Below are 25317 nucleotides of genomic sequence, written 5' to 3'. Positions count from 1 at the left end.
TATTTTAAAAACTCATTGAAAAGTTCGGTTTTTGGTATGAAATAAAAATAAAATTTACTGGGAAAAGGTATTTATTTGCTGTACTTTTCCTTAAGCACACACAAATAAGTAACATCAGGAAAAAATTATTGATATTTCTAAGGACCATAGGTCATATAAATCATATATTCCAATTATTCTCCTTAATTACTAATCTATTCACCTCAATTATTTTTAACAAAAATTTATGGAGGCCTACATTATGCTGGATGTAGAGAGGTTATATACAAGATGACTGAGCCAAGGGCCCATCCACCAGGAACTCACAACATAGTGAGGGAGGCCGAAGCATAAAGAACTAACAGATACAAGACACTGAGCTGTAATCAAGGAACAAGGAAAGTGTGAGGGTAAATTGTGGAAAAAGAGGATTAAATCTAAGGATGTAGAAACCCCTTCCTCACATGTGATTTTTACCTTCAGGGTTAACTGACATTTATTAAACACCCAGTAGGGGAAATGTATTTTCACAAACTTGCACATATGAGAGGATCCAGGCCTATGACACTAGAAGCAGCCAGAGAGAGAAAACGACCTCACAATTAGAGGACACAAAGGAGCTTTATCTAACAGGAAGAGATCTTAGCAATCCCACTAGTGTTTTCACTCAAACCTAACTAACCCTCAGCAGTCTATGACAAACTGCTCACTAGCACCTGAAAATTCTCCATAATCTACTTCCCTTGGCTGGGCCAAGGTTAGCATATCATGAAGCTGTTTCATGCCACCCACAGGAGCAGAATAGTTTCACATCAGTTAGAAGGATGGGTATATTACAATAGCAAAACAGAGAGAGAGAAAATGCTTTCATCATTCCACTCCGGCAGTAAGATGCCAGCTGGCTGAGAGCTGCTATAAACAAGACTGTCCAACAGAGGACAAAAGATTCCAGAACTGTGTACTATATAATGGGAATTCCAGTAGGATTGGGCAGCCTTATGGACAACATTAGAGCAGAAACATTTCCTAACACATGACCAAAACCAAGGCACTAAAGAGGTGAGCAAGAGCTGCTGTGCATCACAGCATCCCAACAGATAGAGGACTAATAAAAGGTTCTTTCCCCCAAGCCCTGAGGTAAAACCTGAGGCTGTTTACTATGGCTCCAAAGGTCAAAATAAATAGTATGAATTGAGTCTTCTTTTTGCTCTTTGAAACTCCTTGTCAAGTGGCACAGCCAGCTGGGCACACAACTCTGATATGCAGATCATAACGTTTGTGAACAGATAAAATGAATTACAATGAGTGCAGCCTATCACATTTCAACTCTCTAACGGGCAGGAAGGTCTCTCTCTTTTTCACCCAAGCACTGTCCAAATGCCTCCTCTTATAGTCCACTCGAGGTCATTTTAAGCACCTCAAGAAGCTGGACTACTTCTCATTAGCAAACGACTCTGGAAGCCAACTCAAGGTTTGTAAAACTGAAATTATCCTAAGAACAGGGCAGGGTGGTAACTATATAACAAAAATAATAATTTTAGCTACGAGTATGCTAAATATTCAAATATATTATTTCATTTTGAGCCCCACTAGCCCCCAAAATATTGATATTTTCATTTTCAAGGTGAGGAAATTGAGGTATGGAGAGGTTAAGTCTTTCGCCCAGGTAAAGCCAAGATTCTTACCTGAGTCTGCCTCACACTAATATGAGATTAAGAAGGAATAAATGGAAATGGTGATACATTACCAAGTCACCACCCAAAATAGAGGAAAGGTCAGGAAAGTTGGAGAAAACTCAAAACTGCCGCAAGACACTCAAAAACTACAACCGGTGACTTGTGCATCACACAAAGAGATGTAGCAATTGATAAGTTCCAGTTATGGTTTTCTAAGACAATAATGGTTAAAAAAAAAAAAAAAGCTATCCTTCACAAACAATAAATCTCTCATTTTGGGAAAAGCTGCCTACAGCACCAGTTCCTTATTACCATTCCATGACTGTGTCCTTGACAGCAATACCACCGCCTCTACCAGAACACCAATCACACCATCTGCTGTTGGAGCAGCAGCAATTCTTAATACCGGAACCAAGTCTTACTACATTAATAGCAACAGCCCAATACCAGCAACCAAAACAACCAAACCAAAACAGCTGGTTTACGAATTTCATCTAGGTACCCTGCTCACTATCCACAACCCACCCACCAACTCTGCCCATTTGTTAATCACTATGTGCTGGGCACTGTGCTAGACCCTAGCACTCTCTTCCTCACCTGCAGCAGTTCTCCAAAGCTAAGTGAAGCCCAGGGTTCTACCTCCCATACAGAACTGTGCTCACAACAGCAAAGCACAGAGCTCATACCAATTATGAAATGGGATTTCCTGCTAAGCAAATTACAAAGCACCAGTCATAAAACCATATGCATTTAGGGCGATAGTTCCCAACCCTGGCTGCATATTAGAGATACCTGGGAGCTTCAAAATACTGCTAATGCCTGGGCCTCATTCCAGGCTGATTAAATCAGCATCTTGGGACGTGGTGGCCCAGCATGGCTATATTTTTTAAAGCTTCTCAGGTGACTCAAAAGTACAGCTAGGGATGAAAACCACCAAACTTACATATTTCTAGAGTGGCACTTCTGAAAACCTCTTAGCCCACAAATCGATTAGGTGGTACAAAGACCACAAAGACTCGCTCTCATTGCACTTGCCATGTGGGCTGTATTAAAATGACACATCAATCAAACGTTGTCTTAAAATCACGGTCCTGTTATTTCTTTGTTTATAGCAATGAAATTCTAAACAAGAGAGTACCTTGAGGTCACTCATCGCCCCCCAGCGGTCCCCAGGCCTCACTCAGAGAACCAGAGCTGTGTTAAGGCTCCAGCAGTGAGGAAGGAGGTGCTTGAGGAGCACTCCCTCTCCTGCAGCTGAGGGTTTGTGGGAGTGGAACTGGCCATGTCCAGGCAGGAAGCAGCCTCAGCTCAGTAACCCGAAAGCAGGAAATCTTCACAGTTCAGGCATGATTATCAAACTCTTTGTGCTCTTACAGGAGAGTAATTATAGGCATGTGAAAAAAGGGAAGCATTCCCCAAGGAACTCTTCCTCACATGCTTCCCAAGAGGCAGTAGGGCCATTAAAAATTCCATGATGAAGAGGAAAAACAGCCTGGGAACAGCCAGGAGGCAATACAGCAAATTAATACACCAGCCCTCCTCGGGGAAAGCTGTGATAAAACAGGAAACACTTCTCTCTTCGCAAAATAAAATTATACCACTAATGATAACATAGTCACCACACACACACACACACACACACACACACACACACAAATCGTTCTAATAATGGGTATGAAATTCCCAATGCTGCCCAGATGCTTTGATAGAAATCTTTTCCTACTACAAATAAAATGGAACAAGAAAAAGATAAAATTTCCATTCGAAACAGTTTTTCATACGGTCATTCACCTGCCTCTTCCCTACCACCAGCACTCTTTAACATTCCTTCCTAGGTGCCAGGCTTTGTTAAACGGTCCACTCTTTACAAAGCCCACCATCCACTTGTGAATCCGATCTCATCAGTCAGCCACACTGGAGCTAGATTGCTCCTTCTCTACTGACTACTTAGTGGGCAGGGACCCTGCTATTAAGGAAAACAGGGAGCCCTGAGGGCTAAGTGAGACCATCATCCACATTTCCTAAAACCTGCAGAGGTCACTTGTGCTGACCATTTCCCACAGATCAGGGGTTGCCAAACTATTGATTGTGCACCCTCACCAGGAAAAAATGTGAACAAACCCTCCTTATATATGTAATACACACACATAAAACAAAAATATGTGCTGCTAGACTAATGTATGTACAACTTAAAGCAAAAAAAAAAATTTTAAGGATAAGATAATAAGTAACTGTATTTATTTAAGATACATTTAAAAATTTTTTAAATTTCTTCCCTCTACCCCAAAGAACCTTCATGTTTGCAACCTACTTTGTATCCACTGGCCCAGGAATGATGTCAGGCAGGACAAGGATGAGCTATAATTGTCCACATTCTCTCATCTTGCTTTCAGCAATGGTCTGAAGCAATAAGCAATATTTCCCTAGAGCTGAGTGCACCAGAAACACAGCCTAGGCTTCCTTATGTTTCCAAGTCCAGCCACCAGCACTGCTGGTAAAAGAACGAAGATAATGATGTGGATAATGACATACACAAAGAAACAAGAAGCTCACACCCACTCCAACCAGGATAAGGCCTTAAAGGCAACAGGAAACCTGATAAAAGCAAGGATACCAATCTCAGCACAGCACAGCTCTAGGCAGCAAAGGTAAAGGGAGAAGGGCAAATAATACACTTCCAGCATCTGACATAACATGGTGTTACTCATACAGTCCTCCCAAAGAGCACACACAGCCATTATTTTATTTGGTATTAAGACAAACAGCTGTGTTGGTGGGAATGTAAATTGATACAGCCACTATGGAGAACAGTATGGAGGTTCCTTAAAAAACTAAAAATAGAACTACCATATGACCCAGCAATCCCACTACTGGGCATATACCCTGAGAAAACCGTAATTCAAAAAGATGGGGCTTCCCTGGTGGTGCAGTGGTTAAAAATCCACCTGCCAATGCAGAGCACACAGGTTCGAGCCTTGGTCCCGGAAGATCCCGCGTGCCGTGGAGCAACTAAGCCCACGAGCCACAACTACTGAGCCCACGTGCCTAGAGCCCGTGCTCCGCAGCAAGAGAAGCCACAGCAATTAGAAGCCCACGCACCACAATGAAAAGTAGCCCCCGCTAGCCCCAACTAGAGAAAGCCTGCATACAGCAACGAAGACCCAACGCAGCCAAAAATAAAAATAAATAAATTTTAAAAATTTATAAAAAAAGCAAACAAAACAAGAACAAAAACAAAAAGAGGCTTCTAACACAATGTTCACTGCAGCACTATTTACAATAGCCAGGACATGGAAGCAATCTAAGTGTCCATTGACAGATGAATGGATAAAGAAGATGTGGCACATATATACAATGAAATATTACTCAGCCATAAAAAGAAATGAAACTGAGTTATCTGTAGTGAGGTGGATGGACCTAGAGTCTGTCAGACAGAGTGAAGTAAGTCAGAAGGAGAAAAACAAATACCGTATGCTAACACATATATATGGAATCTAAAAAAAAAAAATGGTTCTGATGAACCTAGGGGCAGGACAGGAATAAAGATGCAGACGTAGAGAATGGACTTGAGGACATGGGGAGGGGGAAGGGTAAGCCGGGATGAAGTGAGAGAGTGGCATGGACATATATACACTACCAAATGTAAAACAGATAGCTAGTGGGAAGCAGCCGCATAGCACAGGGAGATCAGCTCGGTGCTTTGTGACCACCTAGAGGGGTGGGATAGGGAGGGTCGGAGGGAGGCGCAAGAGGGAGGGGATATGGAGATATATGTATACGTATAGCTGATTCACTGTGTTATACAGCAGAAACTAACACAACATTGTAAAGCAATTATACTCCAGTAAAGATGTTAAAAAAAAAAGACAAACAGCCGGAGGACTGCTTTCGTATGGATTGAAACCTCGTCTTCCAAGTCAGCCTGAGCACCACCACCTCTAAGAAAAGCTCCCTGAGCCTGAGTGAGGAGCCGCTCCTGTGTGCTGCTATCACTCTGCTGCACACCTTTAGGCACTTGTCACTACAAATTGTAGTTCTCCATTTCCACACCTGACCTTCCCATGAGGATATAAGCTCCTTAGGGGTAGTACCTAAACAAAGTGCCTGGCACACAGTAAGGAGTCAGCAAATGATGAATGAATGATGACCAAAGAGCATACAACTAAAGAAAAGGCCTTACAGTAGTTTATTAATATCCCCTAATCTTCCAAGTTCTTAGTTAACACCATGTGTGATAGTCTCTCTTTTCAAATGACTTTCCCTATTGAAATACTACTTTCCCAGTAGAAGGCTAGGCAGTAGGTTATAATGCAGAGTTTATTATTACAGCCCACAGCAAAAGTTCTAACTGTATCCATGAAAGAATAATTTCTTTGTGCAGCCTGCACCCCAAATCTACGAACGTATCCACTTAAGAATGTGTTAGGAAGAAAAACAGAAAAAAAAAATCATCAGAACCTTGGAAAAAAATTCTTCGTGCCACTAGAAGTAATAAAATTCTATGGTTCAGCCTATTAGTTGCTCCTTGTGCACAAAAACCTGCTAGGGCATGCCATCACTGAAACCATATTTACCTTGCATGTAACCCAACTTAGAATTTATATTCAGAGGCACTGGTTTCATTCTGCTATGCAGGTGCAGGACTCTTTCTGACAAATATATACTGAATGCCCAGTAAGTGCCAGACACTGTGTTAGGTACTGGGGACATATCAGGGAACAAGACAAGGTCCCAGCACCTAGAAGCTTATATTCTAATGAGAAACCGAGGGGAAAGTAGGAAGAAAAAAAAAAACAATAAACAAAGTCATTTCAGACTGTGACTAAAGCTCTAAAGGAAAGAGATAATGAATGGCGAGTGGCACCGGTGGCCCCTTTAGACAGGGCGGCCTGACAGGTCCTCCCTGAGGAGGTGGCCTGAGCTGAGAAGAGAAGGAGCCAATCATGGGAAGAGCTCTAAGACGGCAGTCCAGGCAAAGGGAACACGTGTGAAGGTTCAGCGGCAGGAAAGGGTTGCAATTTTTGAAGAACAAAATGGAGGTCCCTGGTGCAGCTGGATCTCTTCCCCAGTGAGGAGGACGAAGTCTATGAAAGGAGGCTGGACATGAAGGCAGGAGTCAGATCATGCAGGGTTTTGCAGGTCATGGCAAGGACCATTAATAACGTTCTTTGAGGATGGGGCTTCTAGCAGAAGAAATACAGAATAGGAGCCAGAACTTAGGTCAAAGTTGAGATTTAAATCACATCCTAGCCATGTGACCCCAGGAAAGAACTTCAACACTCTGCCTCACTTTCTGCACCTATAAAATAACTACTGACCTCAAAAGGTTGTTGAAAAGATCAAATTGGATAGTATACACTAACATACTTTAATTTGCAAAGTGTTATAAAAAGGAAATAGTATCATCTAGAAAAAAAGTCACTCGAAGACAATTACCTGGCAGAGCAGTGTGCTGGTGAACATCTTCGGTGAGAAGCATCAGCAAGAACATCCAGGGAGTAAAGGGGAGAAAGAGGATTAAACTGCAGGAATAAATGAGATTACTTCAGTATGGCTTATATGAAACAGACCTGATCCTAAATGGCTACCTGCTACTTGCTTACTTTTGCCCTTTGACTGTTCAACTCTCTTGCCGTAACACAGACACCACTCAATAAAGTTGTGCATGTTCAACAGTGTACCCATGAATGTAGCATAACTGATCTAGCACGCCTCAAAAAACAGACTATTCCTTGGTAAGCAACAATTTTTCAAAAACTTCTGATACACAATAATTACTTAAATGGCAAAAGATAGTACTTTCTAAGTGACATAAAGGGAACTTATGCCTATTGATTATCAGCCCTTGTTCCCAAGAATACTAGCATGAAATTACCTTTTCATTTCCTTATCCTGGCAGATGTTTCCAGTGAATAACTGGTTAGCACATACCAGCAGCAGTGTAGTGGAAACAGAACTAGATTAAGAATTAGAATACCCAACGTTTAGTTCCAGCCTACAACTGAGTTGCCATATATTAAAAACCACAAAATCTCTTTGACCTTCACTATCCTCATCTGTAAAATAGATGTATCACTATCTGTCTTACCTATTTTATGGGATTATTGTGAGGGCTACATAAAATATTACTTTCGGTTTAACAAGTAATTTCAATTTCTCATCTGTAAAACACCTATTCACCTCAAAAGGGGGCTGTAAGGATCAACTAGGACACTATAATAAAAGTACCTCACTTTATGTTGGCTACCTTTCTTTGGATTTTTTCCACAATAAGTACTCCTTCCCCAAAATTTGAGAAGTAAATATATATCAATACTAGAAGAACACTGAATGGTAATTTCAAAAGGACTTAAAAAGTATACAAACTAAGCAACTGTTCTGTCATAGAGGTTCCAGTCCCAATGTTGTATGACTTTGGGCAAATAGCTTAAACCTCATTTGTAAATAACACATCTCATTTGTAAATAACAGATCTGGACTAGGTGATCATCACAGGTCTCTTTGCCTTTAGATCCTCTGATGCAAACACAATTAATACCCTTGCTTAGCATTCCCCAAACTGCAATCTCTCACATCCCACCTTAATGGCTTTCTCTTTATCTGCCCACCACCCGCTCTACTATTTAATATTTTTCTTTGTATCAATTATTTTTACTCACCCTTGTCCTTACTATATTTCTATGAAATAACAAGTTTGATAGAATGATTACATGTTTCTAAAGTAAATTATCGGAACTTAAAAGTAAAAATTCTGTATCCACAAGCCATCTAAAATCATATAATAAATACACACCAGTTAGGTGTACCACTAAATGTTTCATTTTGAAACAGTAACTTCAAGATGAAAGTTCCAAGTCTAAAATGTTTATCAACTTAACAAGCTAATAAGCAGTCAAAACAAAACAAAACAAAACAAAAAAACGATGGAGCGATAGAAAGCCTGAGAATTTTTACCTATCAGCCTTCATCTATTTTACAACTAATCATCAAGGTAAAGCAACCTCTCTCCCAGCAAAACTCAAAAGCCTCAAACGTTAAAGGAACATATTGAGAGTCACTGTCAGTAATTTTAAAATTATGACCCCTATAAAGGATTAGATATGCCAAGGGCCCCCTCAGGGGTAGCTAGGGTAAAAGAGTAAGAGGCTCTAGGCCTCAACCCCACTTTACCCAAAGTAGCTCTACCTTCCTCTGCTTCATATGTTTAGGATTCAACATTGTACTTCTCAGCACAGGATGCTGATGCATTCTGATTTCTTACTGCCAAGTTCAAAACCAGAATGACAACTGCATTCCTATGAAATATGTGTTATAAGTAATAAACTGAAGGTCACAGTGAATACTAGATATTCTTGGAAAACAGTCCTCCAAGAAAATCAGAATAACATAAGGAACAAGAACCTTACCTCATGTGCACAAGCAGAAATGTGAGGAAAATCAGAAGCCAACGCTTTATTCTTTCTAAAGAAAAGGAAATCAAATGATAAAATAAAGATGACAAAGAAAAGCAATCTCACCTGATTTCGTTCTCTTTTCCCAGCTGATGGTAACCAGAAACTAAAGAGAGGGAGAGAATAAGAGGAAAGAAAACAATAAAAGAAGTGGTAGGAACATTATTAGAGAGAAGATAAAAAGATGTTGGGTGAATGAAGACAAATGAGAAAAAATGGAGTTGGAGGAGAAAAGGAGAGAGATGTTAAATGTGTATGAACTTTTTTGCAGAAAATAACTCTTCAAAGTAAAAAGCCTTTTAATGGAATGCAGAAGACTAGACACTCTTAAAAAAACTCAAGATGGTGGTGTGACACCAATGCACTCTCAGCTGTGCAATGAGAACAGGATCCCCAATTCAACAAGGCCATAAACCACATCTTGCCTATTTTACAGATTAAAACTTCAACCAGGCTGGATGGGTATAGGAGTATAACTGGATACTGACCATGACATGTAGTAGAGACACCAAAGAGCCAATCATGTTATGGGACAAGGCTGTCACAAGAAAGGGTGGAATGATTTTCCTATAGCTACACATAGGCTTTCCAGTGGCACTTATCACAGTAGTTGGAACAAAAAGATATCTCTCTGTCTAGAGGTCTAAAAATGGGAAGACCATATAGGAGAATACAGAGGCAATCACCCATTTTGAACAAAAAAATTTTTAAGAGGCAGAAAAATGAATTTAAAATATAATATCCTTATTGGAGGCTACTTTTATAATGGAGCACCTATAGACATAAATAGCAAAGAAATAAAAACTAGTATAGAAAGAAAAAAAAATCACTCTCGTGAGTTTACGGTGTTAGCCATTTTAACCCAACACAGCCATAAGTGAATAAATAAATAAATAAAAATTTAAAAAAAACAAAAACAAAAACATATGTTAACTGTTATAAAGTACCCATCTTTAAAACCTTCTTTTTCAGCTCTACAACCGAATTTTTAGGTTCCTTCATAAAACGTTCCCCTGCTGCCTCCTTCAAGGAAAAGGCTAAGACAGCCAGTAAATACATAAGTACTTACTCTTTCTGCCGAGGGTCACTAATGAGGTGGCCTATCCTCTCAGTTCCCAAATTACTCATGCTGGACTCCTGAAAAGGCAAAGAAGATAACAGTGTCATCTAACCACAGAAACAAATATGTAAGTATGATCCGTCATCAAGCTCATGCTTTCCCATAATTATACCAGCAACCCGAAAGCACAAGTCAGATGTCAATCTTAAAATCCAACAGCGTCTTTTTGTGGGACTCTACTGTTAAAGTATTGCATGTTATTCTTAACTTATTTTTCTCTAGTGATCAAAAAAAAGTCATTGCAAACATTTTTTTTTACTATATACAGTATTTTAATATAGTGAGTAATACCTCCTAGAGTTACTAAAGTGTATCAAAATAGAAACACTTTAAAAAAAATCCAACAGCAGCCAATTTTTAACAGGCCAGCACACCAAGATCCCTAGAGTCTATGATTTTAGCCTCAAGAGCCTTCATAATCGGACATTTACTGAGTCCTCACTGGTAACACCTAAGTATCTACTAACTAAATGTATACACGTCAAAGGACTTTTGTAACTTACAAAAATCGTCACCCTGTATTTTGCCTGTTAAACATGTCCTAAAGTAAAAATAGAAGTCTGTATAAATTGCTTCTTAAACTTCCGGTTCTCAAGATTGTAATATGAAATCATATCCGTAACACCACAAGCAATTCAGAAACTAATCATATCCAAAAAACTGGAAAATGGCAGAAGGCACTCACCCTTCATTTAACGTGAGTACACTTACAGTGAACATCTATCACAGAACGTTGGGATGCGTACCAACAGTACATGAGCAAGAGTTACGCACATATGAGGAAGTGTTAAGATGAGAGAGCGTAAGTCATAGACATGAACGTCAAAAATGTCAAGCCTGGTACTCAAACACATTTGTTTCTGAGCAAACATTATTATCTGCATTCATCTATGTGTGTGGATTAGCCTAAATATTAGGGTACACATTTTAGCAGAACTGGCTATAGAAAAATTAATTTGAGGTCAGATTTCAGGTGGGATTGGAGCTAAATGAAAAGGCTTCACATACTGTATTCTTCATATTCTTCACTCCTTACACCTATGCCTCCTGGTCACAGACACAGCCATGGTAATGGGGCCAAGGGAAAAGATGGGTGAAAAATGAGCTATTTGTTACAGCAGAAAAATTATTAACTTAAAGTGCCGTAATGTTTAAATTTACAGTTTATTACTGTGTAAATTACAAGCAGTACTTTGCGTAATTAGCAGCTCGCTGGCAGGGAGCTGTGAATGAAACTCATTATTTATGATTACAATTTAGAAAAAGAGAAGAGAGATGGGGGAGGGAGAAGAAGGCGGGCAGAACAGTGACCTCTGGTAGAAATGACAAATATCCCTTTAAGGTGATGAAGATGAATTAAACAAGTAAATATTATCCTATTCATTTGAAATCATTAAAGACACATCCAATAGGCCCTACTTTCCTTCCATGCAAGCTAAAGGGAGCCTCCAGGATGAAATGATTTACTTCCATGGAAGTGGAAGGCTCTTATTTTATAGGCGCTGAAACAAAGTAAGGTAGGTGGTAGGGAGAACATCATCTGTCAAGCCTAGCCAATAAAGAGAAAAAGTCAAACCAGCGCTCTGCTCCCCACTCCCAACCTCCTGCCTCCCTCATGCATTCCTACCCTGCTAGCTGTCCTGATAAGAATAAGCTCTCAGAATAGCAAATGCAGCATTTTATCGCCTATAAAATCAGTAATCCAAAAGAAGAGGTATCATTCTTCCAATAAGCAAATGTCTTTCTAATCAGAGATTTGAAATTGAATTTAAAGATAAAAAGAATATGAATTCATCTGAAAATAAACAGCCTCATTTCTTCTGCAGAAAACAGTTCCCTGATTAATCTATGAAACAGTAGCTCCCTGAGGGCAGGCAGACTGTGGCTCTGACCACTGCATACCTGGCTGGGCATAGAGCCTGCCACACATAGGCACTCTAGATGCTTACTGAGTGAACAAACACGTTAATGCTCTAAAATGCCTCTCCTGTCCTTATTCTTTGTCCACCACAATCCTCTCTGACTGGGTATGAACCCCAGTCTTAACCTATTTTCAATCTCAAAGCCAGAGTAAAAAATAAATGAAATAATTAATTAAATTTAAATTGAAAAAGATAAAAAAGAAGTAGACCTGGGTTCAATTTTCTATATTTTGCCACTTCTATCTGGGTAACATCAGACATTCCTTAACATCTTTGAACCCATTTTCCTCATCCTCTAAAGAGAATATCACCTTTTTTACAAGATTTTTGGGAGGATTAAGTGAACTGAGTGCCTAGCACAGTCCCTGGCAAAGGCAGAACTGAGTAAATGGTAGATATCCCTCCCTCATGGCCAAGGAGGGGCTTTTGAAATTTGATAACAGGTTTTTTTTCCCCAGTTTTTTTCTTTTTTAATGAATTCTAGAATAAAAGACCAAAGTTAGAACAAAAGAAGCATTCATGAATTCAAGAGGAGTCATAAAGAAGCCAAGAGTATTTCAACTTATATAATAATAATATAAGATTCATCAAAAGAGAAGAAGAGACAGAGATCAGGCCTGTAGATTTACAGACAGCAGACACTGTCATGACAGTGTTTGCTTTGTCAGAACTTCTGTATAAATCAAGCTTCATCTTCTTTGTGTGTATCCATTCACGCCCTTATATAATGTTCACTCTTGTGAACTTGCAAAATACACCTGGCTTAATTAACCCCAGGGAGTTCTGCAGCACCTTTGATTATCAACAGTGTACGCAAATCTCATAGGGAATATTATCTTCCCAGTGAGCCTAGAAAACAATGACAGCTATCACCTTCCCAACAAGCCTTCTTCGCCCCTTTCTGAGGCATCGAGCTGCAGCTCCAGGCAGACGATTAAAGCGAGCATGGTACCCTAAATAAAAAAGAAGAAAGACCTCAGTAACTGAATGCAGAAGATTCATTAGCAATGATATGCTTCTAGTACACCAAAGGCCTTCCTCCCCAAGATCTTACTAAATTAACCCTTAAACTAGTATCTCTAGGCTATTTGCCAATGATTTACTATTCCCATATCTTTGTCACCAGTAGTATGATCTTAGGCATGTCATTTACCTCTGACATAGGCATCCTCATCTATAAAAAAAGAATAATCACTGGCTCAGTCCTCTTTTACAGGACTGTTTTGAAGACTCAGTGAAATAGCACATGGAAGGTACTTTATAAACTAAAAACACTACACAAATATAAGGTATTATCAACAGTTTCTAATTGCAAATTAAATGTTAGCTATTATCTTAAAAATATTCTAATTCATGAAATAGGTAAAAATAGCATGTATAGTATAATCCCATTTTTCTAATTGCTGTATATGTTCTACACATAGAAGAGACAACTGGAAGAATCCACACCAAAATGTTATCAATGACTCTGGGTGTGGGATTATAGGCCATTTAAAGTTTCTTCTTCCTATTCTTGTTTATTTGTATGCACTTTAAGTGGTCCATAAAGAACTTTTAGAAATGGTCACTGAAATGTTTATGAAAGTTTTAAGGTAGCAAACAACGTGCCTCAGCCAAGCATCATTACCAAGAACCAACTGCTTTGAGAAGGACTTTCAATCACCCAAATTTATCACAATGAAATGCTCCAGAATAGGAATTTACAGCTCTACTGTAATTCTGATCACCAATAGATGCTCAACATATACTTGGTAACTGATTAACTGGTTGATTATTGACTACTGGGAATCCTCACATCATAAATTTATAGAGCTAAAGGAAACCTCTGAAACAGTTTTGTTCAATGTCACGATATCCTAAGTGATGACCCTGATGTCCCTAGGAAATGAAGTGACTCTGCCACAGTCACAGAGCTAGGGAGACAGCACCAGACAGTATTACCACAGAGTATTACCACATTTCCTTCCCCGTCCTAGGCTCTTTCCATTTCACTTTGCTACATCATAACTCATGGAAAGCAAAGGGAAAGGATACGTATTTGTGTTACAGTCCACAATAATAGAATTATTAATATAAAGTATTTTTAAAAATATTTTTAAATCATCCATTTTTAAAATGTCATTATACCTTGTACGTGAGTGTTGTTACTGAAATCTGTTATCTTCCAAGATCCACTACTTCAGGCTTCCACTGAGCACTCAGTAGCCCATCAGTTTCACAGCAGGATAAGCAGCAGTGACACGCTGCTAGGCTTCTTAAATCTGGCACAAATGGCAATAGCAAGCTGAAGGAACGCCCTGCTAATATATATTCCAAGAGTCTCCATGGATTGATTTAGGTAAGAATGGAGAGAACCTCAAGCTTTGAGACTCACCCTTGAATCTTCTAGAAAAATCCCTGGACTAGTTCTAAAATTCAGATAGGTAATGCATGCTTACAGGCATGAGTATGCTTGCCATGGGAAGACTCTCCCCAGAAAGAATCATATAAGTGTGAAGTATATTTTGGTCTCCTCAGAACTCACCTCTTTGAGCTGGCCGAGAAGGTAAAAGGAATGTGGAATCTGAAAGTTTATCCAGTCCAGAATCCATTCTCTCTACTTCAGAGCAATGGTCAGGAGCCCACTTGGGCAGAAGATTAGGGACAGTGAATCCTGGGACACATTCTCCTTCATAGAACCAATCACTCTGCTCGTCATCCCCTGAAGTAAAGAGATCCTATCATAAGCTGGAATTTTAACATGCTCTATGAAAAACCAAATAGGAAGATGACTTCTCAGTGCTATGGGTTTGATTATACTTTTTAAATAAAGCCAAAATACAAAAAAATCGTTTTGATACATCTTCTTGATCCATATTTTGATGAAAACTGGGACATCAAACTAGTTCCACATAAATGTCATACTGTGGTACACTGGACTGCTTTTGATAGTAAAAACTAATAAAGCTACCATTTACTAAGCCCTTACCACCTACCAGAATCTATGCTAAAAATCTGTAAATTTGTTATCTCTTCCAAACCTTACACTAACTCCAACTTATCAATTAGGCAACTTATCAATTAGGCAACTAAAGCCCAGAGAAGTCAAGGTCAAGTTAGTAAATGACGAAGCCATGGTTTCAACCCAAAGCCTGACTAACTCCAAAGCCTTTAGCACAAAAATAAACTGCCTCCCATGTACCATTCTAAGTGGTAAAAATGAACTTGGAGGTTCAAAGCCCACAAATGTTTCTCAATTCAAAACTAGCTATTCCTGAAGAATTTCCTGCTATATTTGTATTTCTCATAATAGGTGAATAAAGAATGTATATCCATACCTTGTTTCTTCCTTGATGCCTCATTAATGGGACACAAAACCATCTTGACAGTAGCAATCCAAGCTACCAGGAAAAAACTAACCACAAAGACAATATAAGCCCCCAAGGCTTGTCAAGAAGTTATACTATTTGCCCAAGGCCATACTTTTGATTATTGACAAAGTCAAGACTAGACCCATATAGCCCAGACTCTTGGTTCAAACTTCTTTCTACTGGCTACAATGATAGCATCTCAATTTCCCAAAGAGCTTATTCCTGCCCACAAAGAGTAAGATGGGTAACTTTATGTCCGCTACCCCACACCCCTTTCAAAACAGCAAGGATGAAGGAAATTATTACTAGAACATCTAAAGAGTTCATACTGCATTCATTTTCTAATGGGCACTGGATCTCAAGGAAGCTGCTCAGGCCATGCTAATCTCATGAAGTATCAGTTTCATGGACCACTAACACCCAGGAGAATGATAACTCTTAAATCACTGCAGAGATCTCTAAAAGGGGAAAGAAGCCACTAAAGAAGTTGCTCCAAGTGTTCCCTTATAAAAACACACCATCAACAGGCTGTTTTTCTAAAACAGTGGTTCTCAACCTTTAGTGTGCATCAGAAGGACTAGGAAGGGTTGCTGGAACATAGACTGTTGGGCCCTACTCCCAAAGTTTCTGATCCTGGCCTACACAGGACCAAAAATGTTCATTTCTAACAAGTTCCCTAGTGATGCTAAACTGGTCTGGAGACCATACTTTGAGAACAACTACTCTAAAAGCATCTCACCAAACCAGGTACAAGGATGAATTAAAGATAGACATCAGAATTAACAATGATTAGTTTCACTGCAAGTCAATATATTAATTCCTTCCTATTCATAAGCATTCTTCATGCCATTTATTAAAACAGTATTATTTAGCTAGATCATATTTTCTGATGACAAATGTCAGACTATACGGGAATTTTCTTTTTTTTGGTTCTCAAGCATTCACTCAAGATTTTTGATAATACAGAAAGGGACTCACTGAACTGGAAGGAACCTTGTGAGATCTCATCTAGACCACTAGTCTTCAACCTGGGTTCACTAGGATGCCTGATGCAGGAGCTCCTCAAAAGAGTGCTGCCAGAGAATAAGGAAGAGGCTGAGTGGATCAGGCTCCAGACCTCCTGCTCCTCTAGGATCTTGCTTTAACCAAAATAAGTTTAGTTGTTTTATAATTTGAGGTTCTATGTACACTTCTGTTTGAGGGAGAAAAAGGAGAATTTTCCCCTTATCTGGGTTCCCCAATAATTATTTATTAAGAGCTTACTATATGCCAGGCAATGTGTTACTTATTGTGGTAGCAAATAAAAAAAAACTCCTGCCTTTGAAAAGCTTCAATGGAAAAGACATGCATCTATAAACAATAGCGTAATATGGTAAGTGATAAGAAAGCAGTAAGTACAGGGAAAGAAGAGTCGAGGGTTCTAGGAGATGACGCCTACACTAAGTGTATCAGTCAGAATCCCTTTAGGAAACGTGTATATTTGAATGGGGTATTTGAGACTTTAGTGAAGTGATTATTTACATAGGTATAGACAGTACTATGAGAAGCCAAAGGGATGTTGAAGCATTCGGAGCCAGCAGAGCAGGGAGTCTTTACCATTCCTAGACCTGAAGAAACAAGGGGAAAGAATGGTTACCAGAGCACAGAAAGAGAACTGTGGTTATAGCAGAAGGGCCCAAAGAGGAGAGGTAGCCTTCAGCAGAAGAACACAACCCCTACCAACCAGCAGTCCAACAGAAAGGGAGTCAGGGACAGCTCTAATCCAACACTGCATTACTGTTTCCAACTCTTCACTACCTCACTATAATAGAATGATACATCCACACCCTTTTCCTTTGCCCTGGGATTCCACAGAGCCTTCCCTTTGAGGCAGAGCACACTTCCTCATTCCATGGACACAGACATGGGGCTTAGTCATCTGATTTGCTTTAGGTAGTAAAACACTAGCAGATGTGATTCAAGCAAAAGCTTTAAATATTCATGCATGGTCTGGTTTGGTCACTTGGCATTTATGTCCTCTGCCATAAGAAGTCCACGCCACACAGAGCCATTGCTCCTTTAGCCTAGGTCCCAGAATAAGAAAACAATGAGTAGATACAAACCTAACTTGAAGCCTGGAGATAGGCTGAGCCCAGGCAAGATCAGCTGACCCACAGCCAACCCCCAGCCCCATAGCAAGAAATAAATGTAGTAAACCACTGAAATCTGGGGGCTGTTAAACAGTATTAGCATAACAAAAATTTGACTAATACACACAATCTCTTTCACCTCCCTCCCTCCATACTTCTGCTGTTGCCTCCTATTGGCCAAACCCAACAAGAAATTGAGAGCAAAACTCACAGATGTAGTCCATAAATATGCCCCAGAGGAGCAAAATGAGAACTGTCTTGGAGGATGACCAGCCATTCAAGGAAAGGTGAAGATGAGATTTCAGGCAGAGAGACCAACATAAACAAAGACATAGAATCAGGAAGTAACATAGCTTTGTGCTGAGAACTCTAAGTATCTAAATATCACCAAAATGTGTGAAGTTGAGGCAGAGACAAAGAGGAAAGCTGGGGCTATAAAACATTCTATAACCTTCCATAATATACCAAGGATTCCTTATCAGTGGAAAGCTTTCCAAAGGCCCAAAACTTAATTGGTTGTAATAGGTTCACACTTTCTTACACCTCTGTATACACATCATAACCTTTAAGAGATGCATTAGGATACTGTAGTAAAAGCAAAGAAAAAGTAATTCTGAAAGTATGCTCCAGTTCATTCATGGAAAGACAACCAGACTTTCCTGGTATGAGATAAGAGAATCAAGACCCTAGCTAGAGCTCACCGGGGAGTATATACACACAGCTTCTAATGACACCTACCTCCCTCAGAATCAGAAAGGAACAGAAATGTACTCACAACAGCCTCCATTATAGTAGGAAGCTCACGAACTCCATCTATGCCCACAACTCTGAGGCATGGGTGAGACACCTCCCCACGGTCTCTCTCCAAAACTAGGACTTGGAACCTAAGTCTCACTGTCCCAGGATCCTTTCAGTTACTAAGGAGCCTATCTGGATCAACCTAGACATGTAGCCGTGTCTCTGTCCTTCAATCACTTAACCCTTGGAGAAAAATCACTGGATTTCAGAAGATCTACAAACCCCTTATTTAGATTAAGAAAACTACAGTCCAAAGGAGCTATAAGAAATTCTTATCAGTACACACTTACCGTGGCACTAAGCAAGTGTACAGGACAGCATCAAATTACTGTTTAAATAGTAAAAATAAAAAACTGATAATTAACATACACCAGCCTTATTCACAGTGCTCTCTACTAAACTTCAGAAAGAATTTCTATAATATATTCACCTAGAACACTATGGCCACTATAAATAAGGTTAAAAAAATAAATCCTCCATATGTGAAAATAAGAATGTCTTAACATCCAGTTATACAGAAGGTTATTTTTTGGTTTTAATAAAAAGCAACTTCCCAAAGTTCCATCTTTGACACTATAACCCCCCTGGATCAATGATTCTCAAAGTCTGAACTACCTGCATAAAAATCACCACAGGTGCTTGCGGAAAATGCAGATTCCAGGGGCCAACTCTAGACCAATTTGATTTCCAGGAGCTCAGGAACTTGCCGTTTTAACAGTTCCCCCACGTGGCTTTTATGCCCTGAAGTTTGAAAACCACTTTCACAGACAACCATCATATTCTCTGTGAGGCACTCCTAGAACCACTAGAATCTTCCCAGAAACACTGAATCAATGTCCCAAAGCTGGAATCAAGATTACCTTGCCGTCCTTCATCGTTGGTAAAGAGCCCTGTGTCACTGCTGCTACACACACTGCTGGTTTCACTGAAAAAAGAGTAAAACACAAGAGAATGCATCAGCTCCAGTCAAAAACAAAGCACTGTCCATTCATCTTCTGGTTTTCAAATCGAAAGATTCCAAGTTTCCCTAATTTCACTCTAGCTCATTAGCCAATCAGAAATGTAAATTTCATAGTTAAGTCACAGGGGTAAGTTTATTTTCCCCAAAAACGAAAGAAATGTAAGAAGAGGAGAACTGTAAAACTTTTACTTACATTTTAAAGTAGTTTTAAAAGATCTCGAGTCACTTTGTTAGTTTAGCATTAGAAAGTTATTTATTAAGGCTCACAGAAGTAATCTCAACCTGCTTTGGTATATCAAACAACACAAATTTACCAAGCAATTTTATTTTTAAATATTGTCTACTATCGGTTTCAAATGAAGCCATGCAACTTTAACACATCCAGCATGTTTCAAGTTTTCCCATTTATAAAGCAGCAAACAAAAATCCACGAACAGAAAAAAAAAAGAAAATCAGTATGACAAAAGTTGTATTTTCTAAAATTAATGTCTCTCTTGATAGCAAGTGGATACAGCAAAATTCATTTTCAAAAAAGGAGGTTAAAAATAAAAATATAAAAACAAACTCCATTTGAAGTCATTGAAATAAAACTTTTAGGGACTTCCCTGGTGGTCCAGTAGTTAAGACTCTGCGCTCCCAATGCAGGGGGCCCGGGTTCGATCCCTGGTCAGGGAACTAGATCCCACATGCCGCAACTAAAGATCGCGCACTCGGCAACAAAGATCCCACGTGCCACAACCAAGACACGGCACAGCCAAATAAATAAATAAATATTTTTAAAAAATTGTAGAGTAAACCATCATATACCCCCCACGTAAATTCCGCAATTAGCATAGTGCTCTATTTCCTTTATCACATGTCTCTCCATCTATCCATCCATCAACCCATCTTGTTCATATGCATGGAAAAAAATAAACGGAAATAAAACTTTTGCCCCATAGAATTCTGTCCAAGTCAGCTTCATTTTGAGCTACTTCCAACAACTGATTCTGCCTCTTCTGATGCTGCATTTCTCCCACCTAATCATCAAATTTGATTTATCTGGTTCAAGAAAAATTTCTCTATTCTTTACAATATTAGCGATTTCCTTGATTGGGATGTTTCCTTCTAAGCTAGTCAATTTTGTTCACGTGCTCTAGAAGACAGAAGAAGCATTCTCACCATGCTGCATAAAGAATAGTCTTGGCAAAATCCCAGTCTACATTTCTGGATCAAATATCTGAAAATATTTTGTATTTTGCAACATTTCCAAATATCTTGCCAATACTAAATCCTAAAAATGCTGGTTAAATTAAGCAGCAATGTTTCCTCACTTAAGCTTGTCTCTGGGTAACAGATCCAAGAAATTTGTCTCAGCAAGAGCCAATAAAACATACCTGATTTCTTTAAAGGTTCTTTCATTTTATTTTCCTCTATACTTATAAGTGGGAACACTCTCAGATGTCATTATAAGAAATGTCTCACAAAACTATACCGCTGGATTCTGATGGATTTAGAGTCTTCAAAGAGCTCTGCAGTTAAATCCGGAAGACATCCTCACTGGGTACTGTATTCTTCCTACTTCTGAGTCCAAGGAACTGTGCCTCCTGAACTTTATGGTGTTGTTTTTATGTTTTTAGCAAATTCCTAAGAATATTAGTGGTCTAACTCTAACTCCACTAAGTCTTAATACACATTCTCTTATATCAACTACTTTATTTCTCTCATCTTGCCTCGAAGGTAAAGCATATTTTATATTTTTTAGTTCCTCTTGATATTAAGGAGGGCTTAAAAAGCACATCAGGCCATAAGACAGACATTCTACTCCACCACTGTGTTACATGCTTTCTTGGTTAGCATATCAGTAACTGAGATGTAGGGGTCAGCAAACAGCCGCCTGTCAACCATTTTTATATAGCCTGTGAGCTAAGAATAGCTTTTATAGTTTTAAATCACTGGGGGGGGGGCGGTGGGGGGGGTGATCAAAAGAAGAATACTTTGTGACATATGGACATGACACGAAATTCAAATTTCAGTGACCATAAATAAAGATTTACTGGAACACAGCCAGCCTCATTCATTGACCTATCGATTCTGGCTTCTTTCACACTACAACCGCAGAGTTGAGGAGTTGCAACAGAGAACGAGAATCACCCACAAAGCCCCAAAATATTTACTATCTGGCTCTTTACAGAGGAAATTTGCTGATCTCTGCTCTAAGTGTATTACAAGGTCTACTCTGCAATGTCTATTGAATATTTATTTGAATATTTCCTCTATTTGAATATTTCCAAGTAAGAAATTAAAACCATTGTTTTATTACAAAGTCTATGAATTCTTCTCCTCATTCATTTCCAGCCACCTGTAAGCACTACAAGATACAGTGCTTCTCTGATCCTTTTTTGCATGGATTCCATTCTCTCCTCATATTCTAAATAAAGGGGGTAAGCGCAAAGAAATCTGCTGGATCAAGAAAGGTGTTGGTAACCTAAAACCTTCCTGTCCCTGTACATTTTCTATTTCTGTCAACAGTATTTAAAGAGACTCACTGTTCTTTAAGGAGATTGGACTAAACTTGTAAGTTTTCTATAAACAGTTAATTAGAGTAATGGCAATGATGTCACAGAAATATCACCAGGATTTTAAGACTGTGTTCAAGGGAGATACATATTTTCTTCACTGAGAAAATAATTTATGCCTTAGAGAACACTTATTACATAAAAGTATCATCATTCCATCAATATCTGGAAATGACTATTTCATCTGATAGCATCTTATTCCCTCAGAAGAACTTGCATTGTGGAAATCTAATTTTATGTAAGAAACTGTTAGCATAATTTTCTGAGGAAGAAAATGGGGACTTCATGGCATATTTGCACATAAACACCATGATACAGCATGCAAAAATGTAGTGCTAGCTATGAAGTAGAAGTAAATATTTCCCCTTACAATTTACAGGCCAAAGCTATCCAGCCCTGTGGCTTTCATACACTTCTGACTCAGAGATTATGATTTTTTTTTAAAAAATTAGATTCATAGGATTTTAATAGTGATTTAGTCAACTATAAAATGTTAATATAGCTAATTAAACATAATGTTTAATAGTCTGTTAAAAATAAGCTCCTATCTTTCAATAAAAACAATTTTCTTTTAGTACCCTTGTAGATCACAAGGTCAAAAAGTTAAAAGATGTCAGGCTACTACACATTTTTCCTATTCCAAAACCTTCAAATTTGTTTATAACATTTTTGCTATGAGCAGTTTTATTAGGCAAGGAAAAAAGCTCTGTTCCTCATTTTTATAATGAAAAAGAAATGTGATCCTATCCTTAGTGTCCATTCCACTATGGTCCTCTGAAACTTAGTCAGGAAGACAGAAACTCAGCCTTTATTAATCTTCAGAAAAAGTAACAAGACAAAGCCCACAAAGATAGTAGGTAATGAAATCCTGTCTTTTCCTAAAATGACAGCAACTCCTAGAGACATCAACGCCTCCTGTCTTTGCCTTGGGAGCTGTTCTATACTCCCTGTTCTCACATGATTCTAATCTATAGTTTGCATATAAAAGTCTTCATAGAATATTTCTAAAATATTTTTGAGTAGCAATGTATTAACCCTACAAATAATTTATATGTCATTCAAAAATACTCAATTCTTAATTGGGGCAATAAAAAGTCTCTAACAGGAAAAGGAGGAGGAAGGATTTCCCCCACTATTTCCCCTATATTTTCACTCATTCACTTAGTAAGCATTTATTAAGTTTATACCAGACCCTGCTATACCCAGCACTAAAACTAACAAAGAAGCATGTCAACCACAATTTAAATGCATGCATTTTATAAAAAACTTAGACTATGGGAGAAGAGTGTGAAAACATAGAAAGAAGAATGCTTTCCAATGAAGAAAATTCTCCAAATAAGGGGTGGGGCAAGCCTAGAATTTAACCTTATAATACTGAGAAAGTCACCCCATTTTAGAAGCCAGAAAACGTCTCAAAAATATTCATATGTGAGTAAAAATAGTAATAATACATCACACTTCTCTATAATGGTTTTCACTAAAAAAAAGTTTCCACAATTCAGAAGCATAGCCACCATTTAAAATAAGACAAACAAAATTAAAGCCTAGATTTTGGACTACCAATTAATTGTATTATCTAATTATTATAATATTGTTAGAAGCAACTGAACCACATCCAACTGAAATAACGTAAATGTAAAGAAAGTCAACCTAACCAGCAGTTCCAGCGGCTCTCCTCTCCCAATATTTTATTATTATGAAGACTTTCAAGCATACAAAAAAGTTGAAAGTTACCACTCACACTCCATCACCTAGATACTGCAATTAACATTTTGCTTTTTTCTTGTTTTGTCACACATGCATCCATCTAACCTCACCTGAGCATCTTTGTAATTCAGGGCACTCTGGGTAGACCAATGACTGGGTATCGCATTCATTTTCAGAGAGGTAGATTATCTTAGGAATCAAGCCTAATAAAACATGATTGATACCACTTGTTCATTTAAATAATGAATTCCAGGGCAAAGAGTTAGCTAAACATTGTAAACTTTGATATAAATTTTTAAATGCTTTTGTCTGAACTGCTCTTCTTTACAAGTTCTGAAAACGAATTGCCTGCCCTTTTCAGAGCAATTAAAGAGTACTGTTTTCAAATTAGCAAAAACTCTCCATTTTTAAATCACAGTATTTTTATTCTATAGAAGAGATCAATGTTTTGGTCTTACTGAGTTCTCTAATTTGAAACTCATGCTTGTTGGTAAAAGCAGAGTCAATGAGGTAAAAACCCAATCCCAATACCAGAAACATCTAGAGCAGTGGTTCTCAACTGGAGGCAATTTTGTCCCCCTTCTCCTACCTTCCTGCCCCACCCCAGCCCTCGGGGTCATTTGGCAATATCTGGAAAAATTTTTGTTTGTCAGGACTTGGAGAGGGGAAGAGGAAACTGGTATTCTATTGGCATCTTGCGAGTCGAGGACAGGGTTGCTGCTAAACATCCTACAATGCGCAGGACAGCCCTCACAACAGAGAATTATCTGGCCCAAAAGGTGAGAACCCTCATCTAGAGTGATGAACAAAGTGGAGGGATGAAGGGGGTGGGACATCATGGTTAAGGGAAACCACTTCAGAGGAGGAGAGGAGCCTGTGTACTTCTGCTGGATAGGGCCAGCCTTCAAGAGCTCATCAGCTAAAAATGCATCCTATGTGCTGAACATCAAGAAAACGAATTACAAACTCACTTCAGAAAGAAGCTCTCTCCCTTAATGCCATATCTTAAATTTAAAAAATAAACATTCATCTTCAGTATACTTACTTAAAATACAACAAAATACATTCTCAGGGATCTATACCTTGCTTGCCTTTATAGTTCCTGAATGCCCTTCCTTTGAAATCACAGTAAAAACATTCTCTCAGTATGTTCTGAGGAAATAATTAGTTTGAGAATACTATTCCTGAATTTAGCTTCACACTAAGTTAGGAAAAATTTTCAGAAGACCAGTGGCCACCTGTGGTAACCAGACTCCCAGATGACTCCCAGTGATGCCAGCCTCCTGGTATTTCACACCTTGGTTGGGCTGTGTAACCGGTAGCACAGGCAGATGTAACTAACGGTATGTCACTTCTGAGACTAGGTGATAAAAGACTAGGGGTTCTATCTTGGGTACTTGAGTGAGAGCTCGCTCTCTCCCTCTCTCTCTCAGACAATTTGCTCTAGGGGAAGCTAACTACCATATCTTAAGAATGCTAACAGCCCTGCAGAGGGGCCCACGTGGAAAGGAACTGAGACTCTCTCGATCCTGCAGCCAATAAGAAAATGAGATCTGCCAACAGCCCTGTGAGCGAGCTTGGAAGTGGACTCCTCAGCCCCACCCAAGCCTTGAGACAACTGCAGCCCCGACCAACAGTTTGATTGCAAAAGTATGAGAGACTGAAC

The 25317-nt window shown here is 38.9% G+C and overlaps 1 protein-coding gene across 9 annotated transcripts in view; it reads right to left on the bottom strand.

Moving 5' to 3' along the window:
* GPATCH2L (G-patch domain containing 2 like) overlaps positions 1 to 25317 on the bottom strand; it is a 62626-nt gene that overhangs the window by 28037 nt on the left and 9272 nt on the right. For 5 of the 9 annotated variants that reach the window (XM_061181115.1, XM_061181116.1, XM_061181111.1 and 2 more), the window contains exons 3-8: positions 19286 to 19350; positions 14673 to 14849; positions 13022 to 13101; positions 10176 to 10243; positions 9062 to 9116; positions 7092 to 7177 (exon numbers count right to left, since the gene is read on the bottom strand). In XM_061181115.1, coding sequence (XP_061037098.1) covers positions 7092 to 7177; positions 9062 to 9116; positions 10176 to 10243; positions 13022 to 13101; positions 14673 to 14849; positions 19286 to 19350 — 531 coding nt within the window. Of the gene's footprint in view, positions 1 to 7091; positions 7178 to 7530; positions 7612 to 9061; positions 9117 to 9172; positions 9213 to 10175; positions 10244 to 13021; positions 13102 to 14295; positions 14410 to 14672; positions 14850 to 19285; positions 19351 to 25317 lie in introns of those variants that run through there. The other 4 variants (XM_061181113.1, XM_061181114.1, XM_061181118.1 and 1 more) reach the window with 3 other exon arrangements.

Source organism: Eubalaena glacialis, chromosome 2 (assembly GCF_028564815.1).
Source record: "Eubalaena glacialis isolate mEubGla1 chromosome 2, mEubGla1.1.hap2.+ XY, whole genome shotgun sequence".
In the NCBI taxonomy this organism is placed as follows: domain Eukaryota; kingdom Metazoa; phylum Chordata; class Mammalia; order Artiodactyla; family Balaenidae; genus Eubalaena; species Eubalaena glacialis.
Note: the sequence above shows the minus strand (reverse complement) of the source record. Positions and strands in the feature narration are given on the sequence as shown.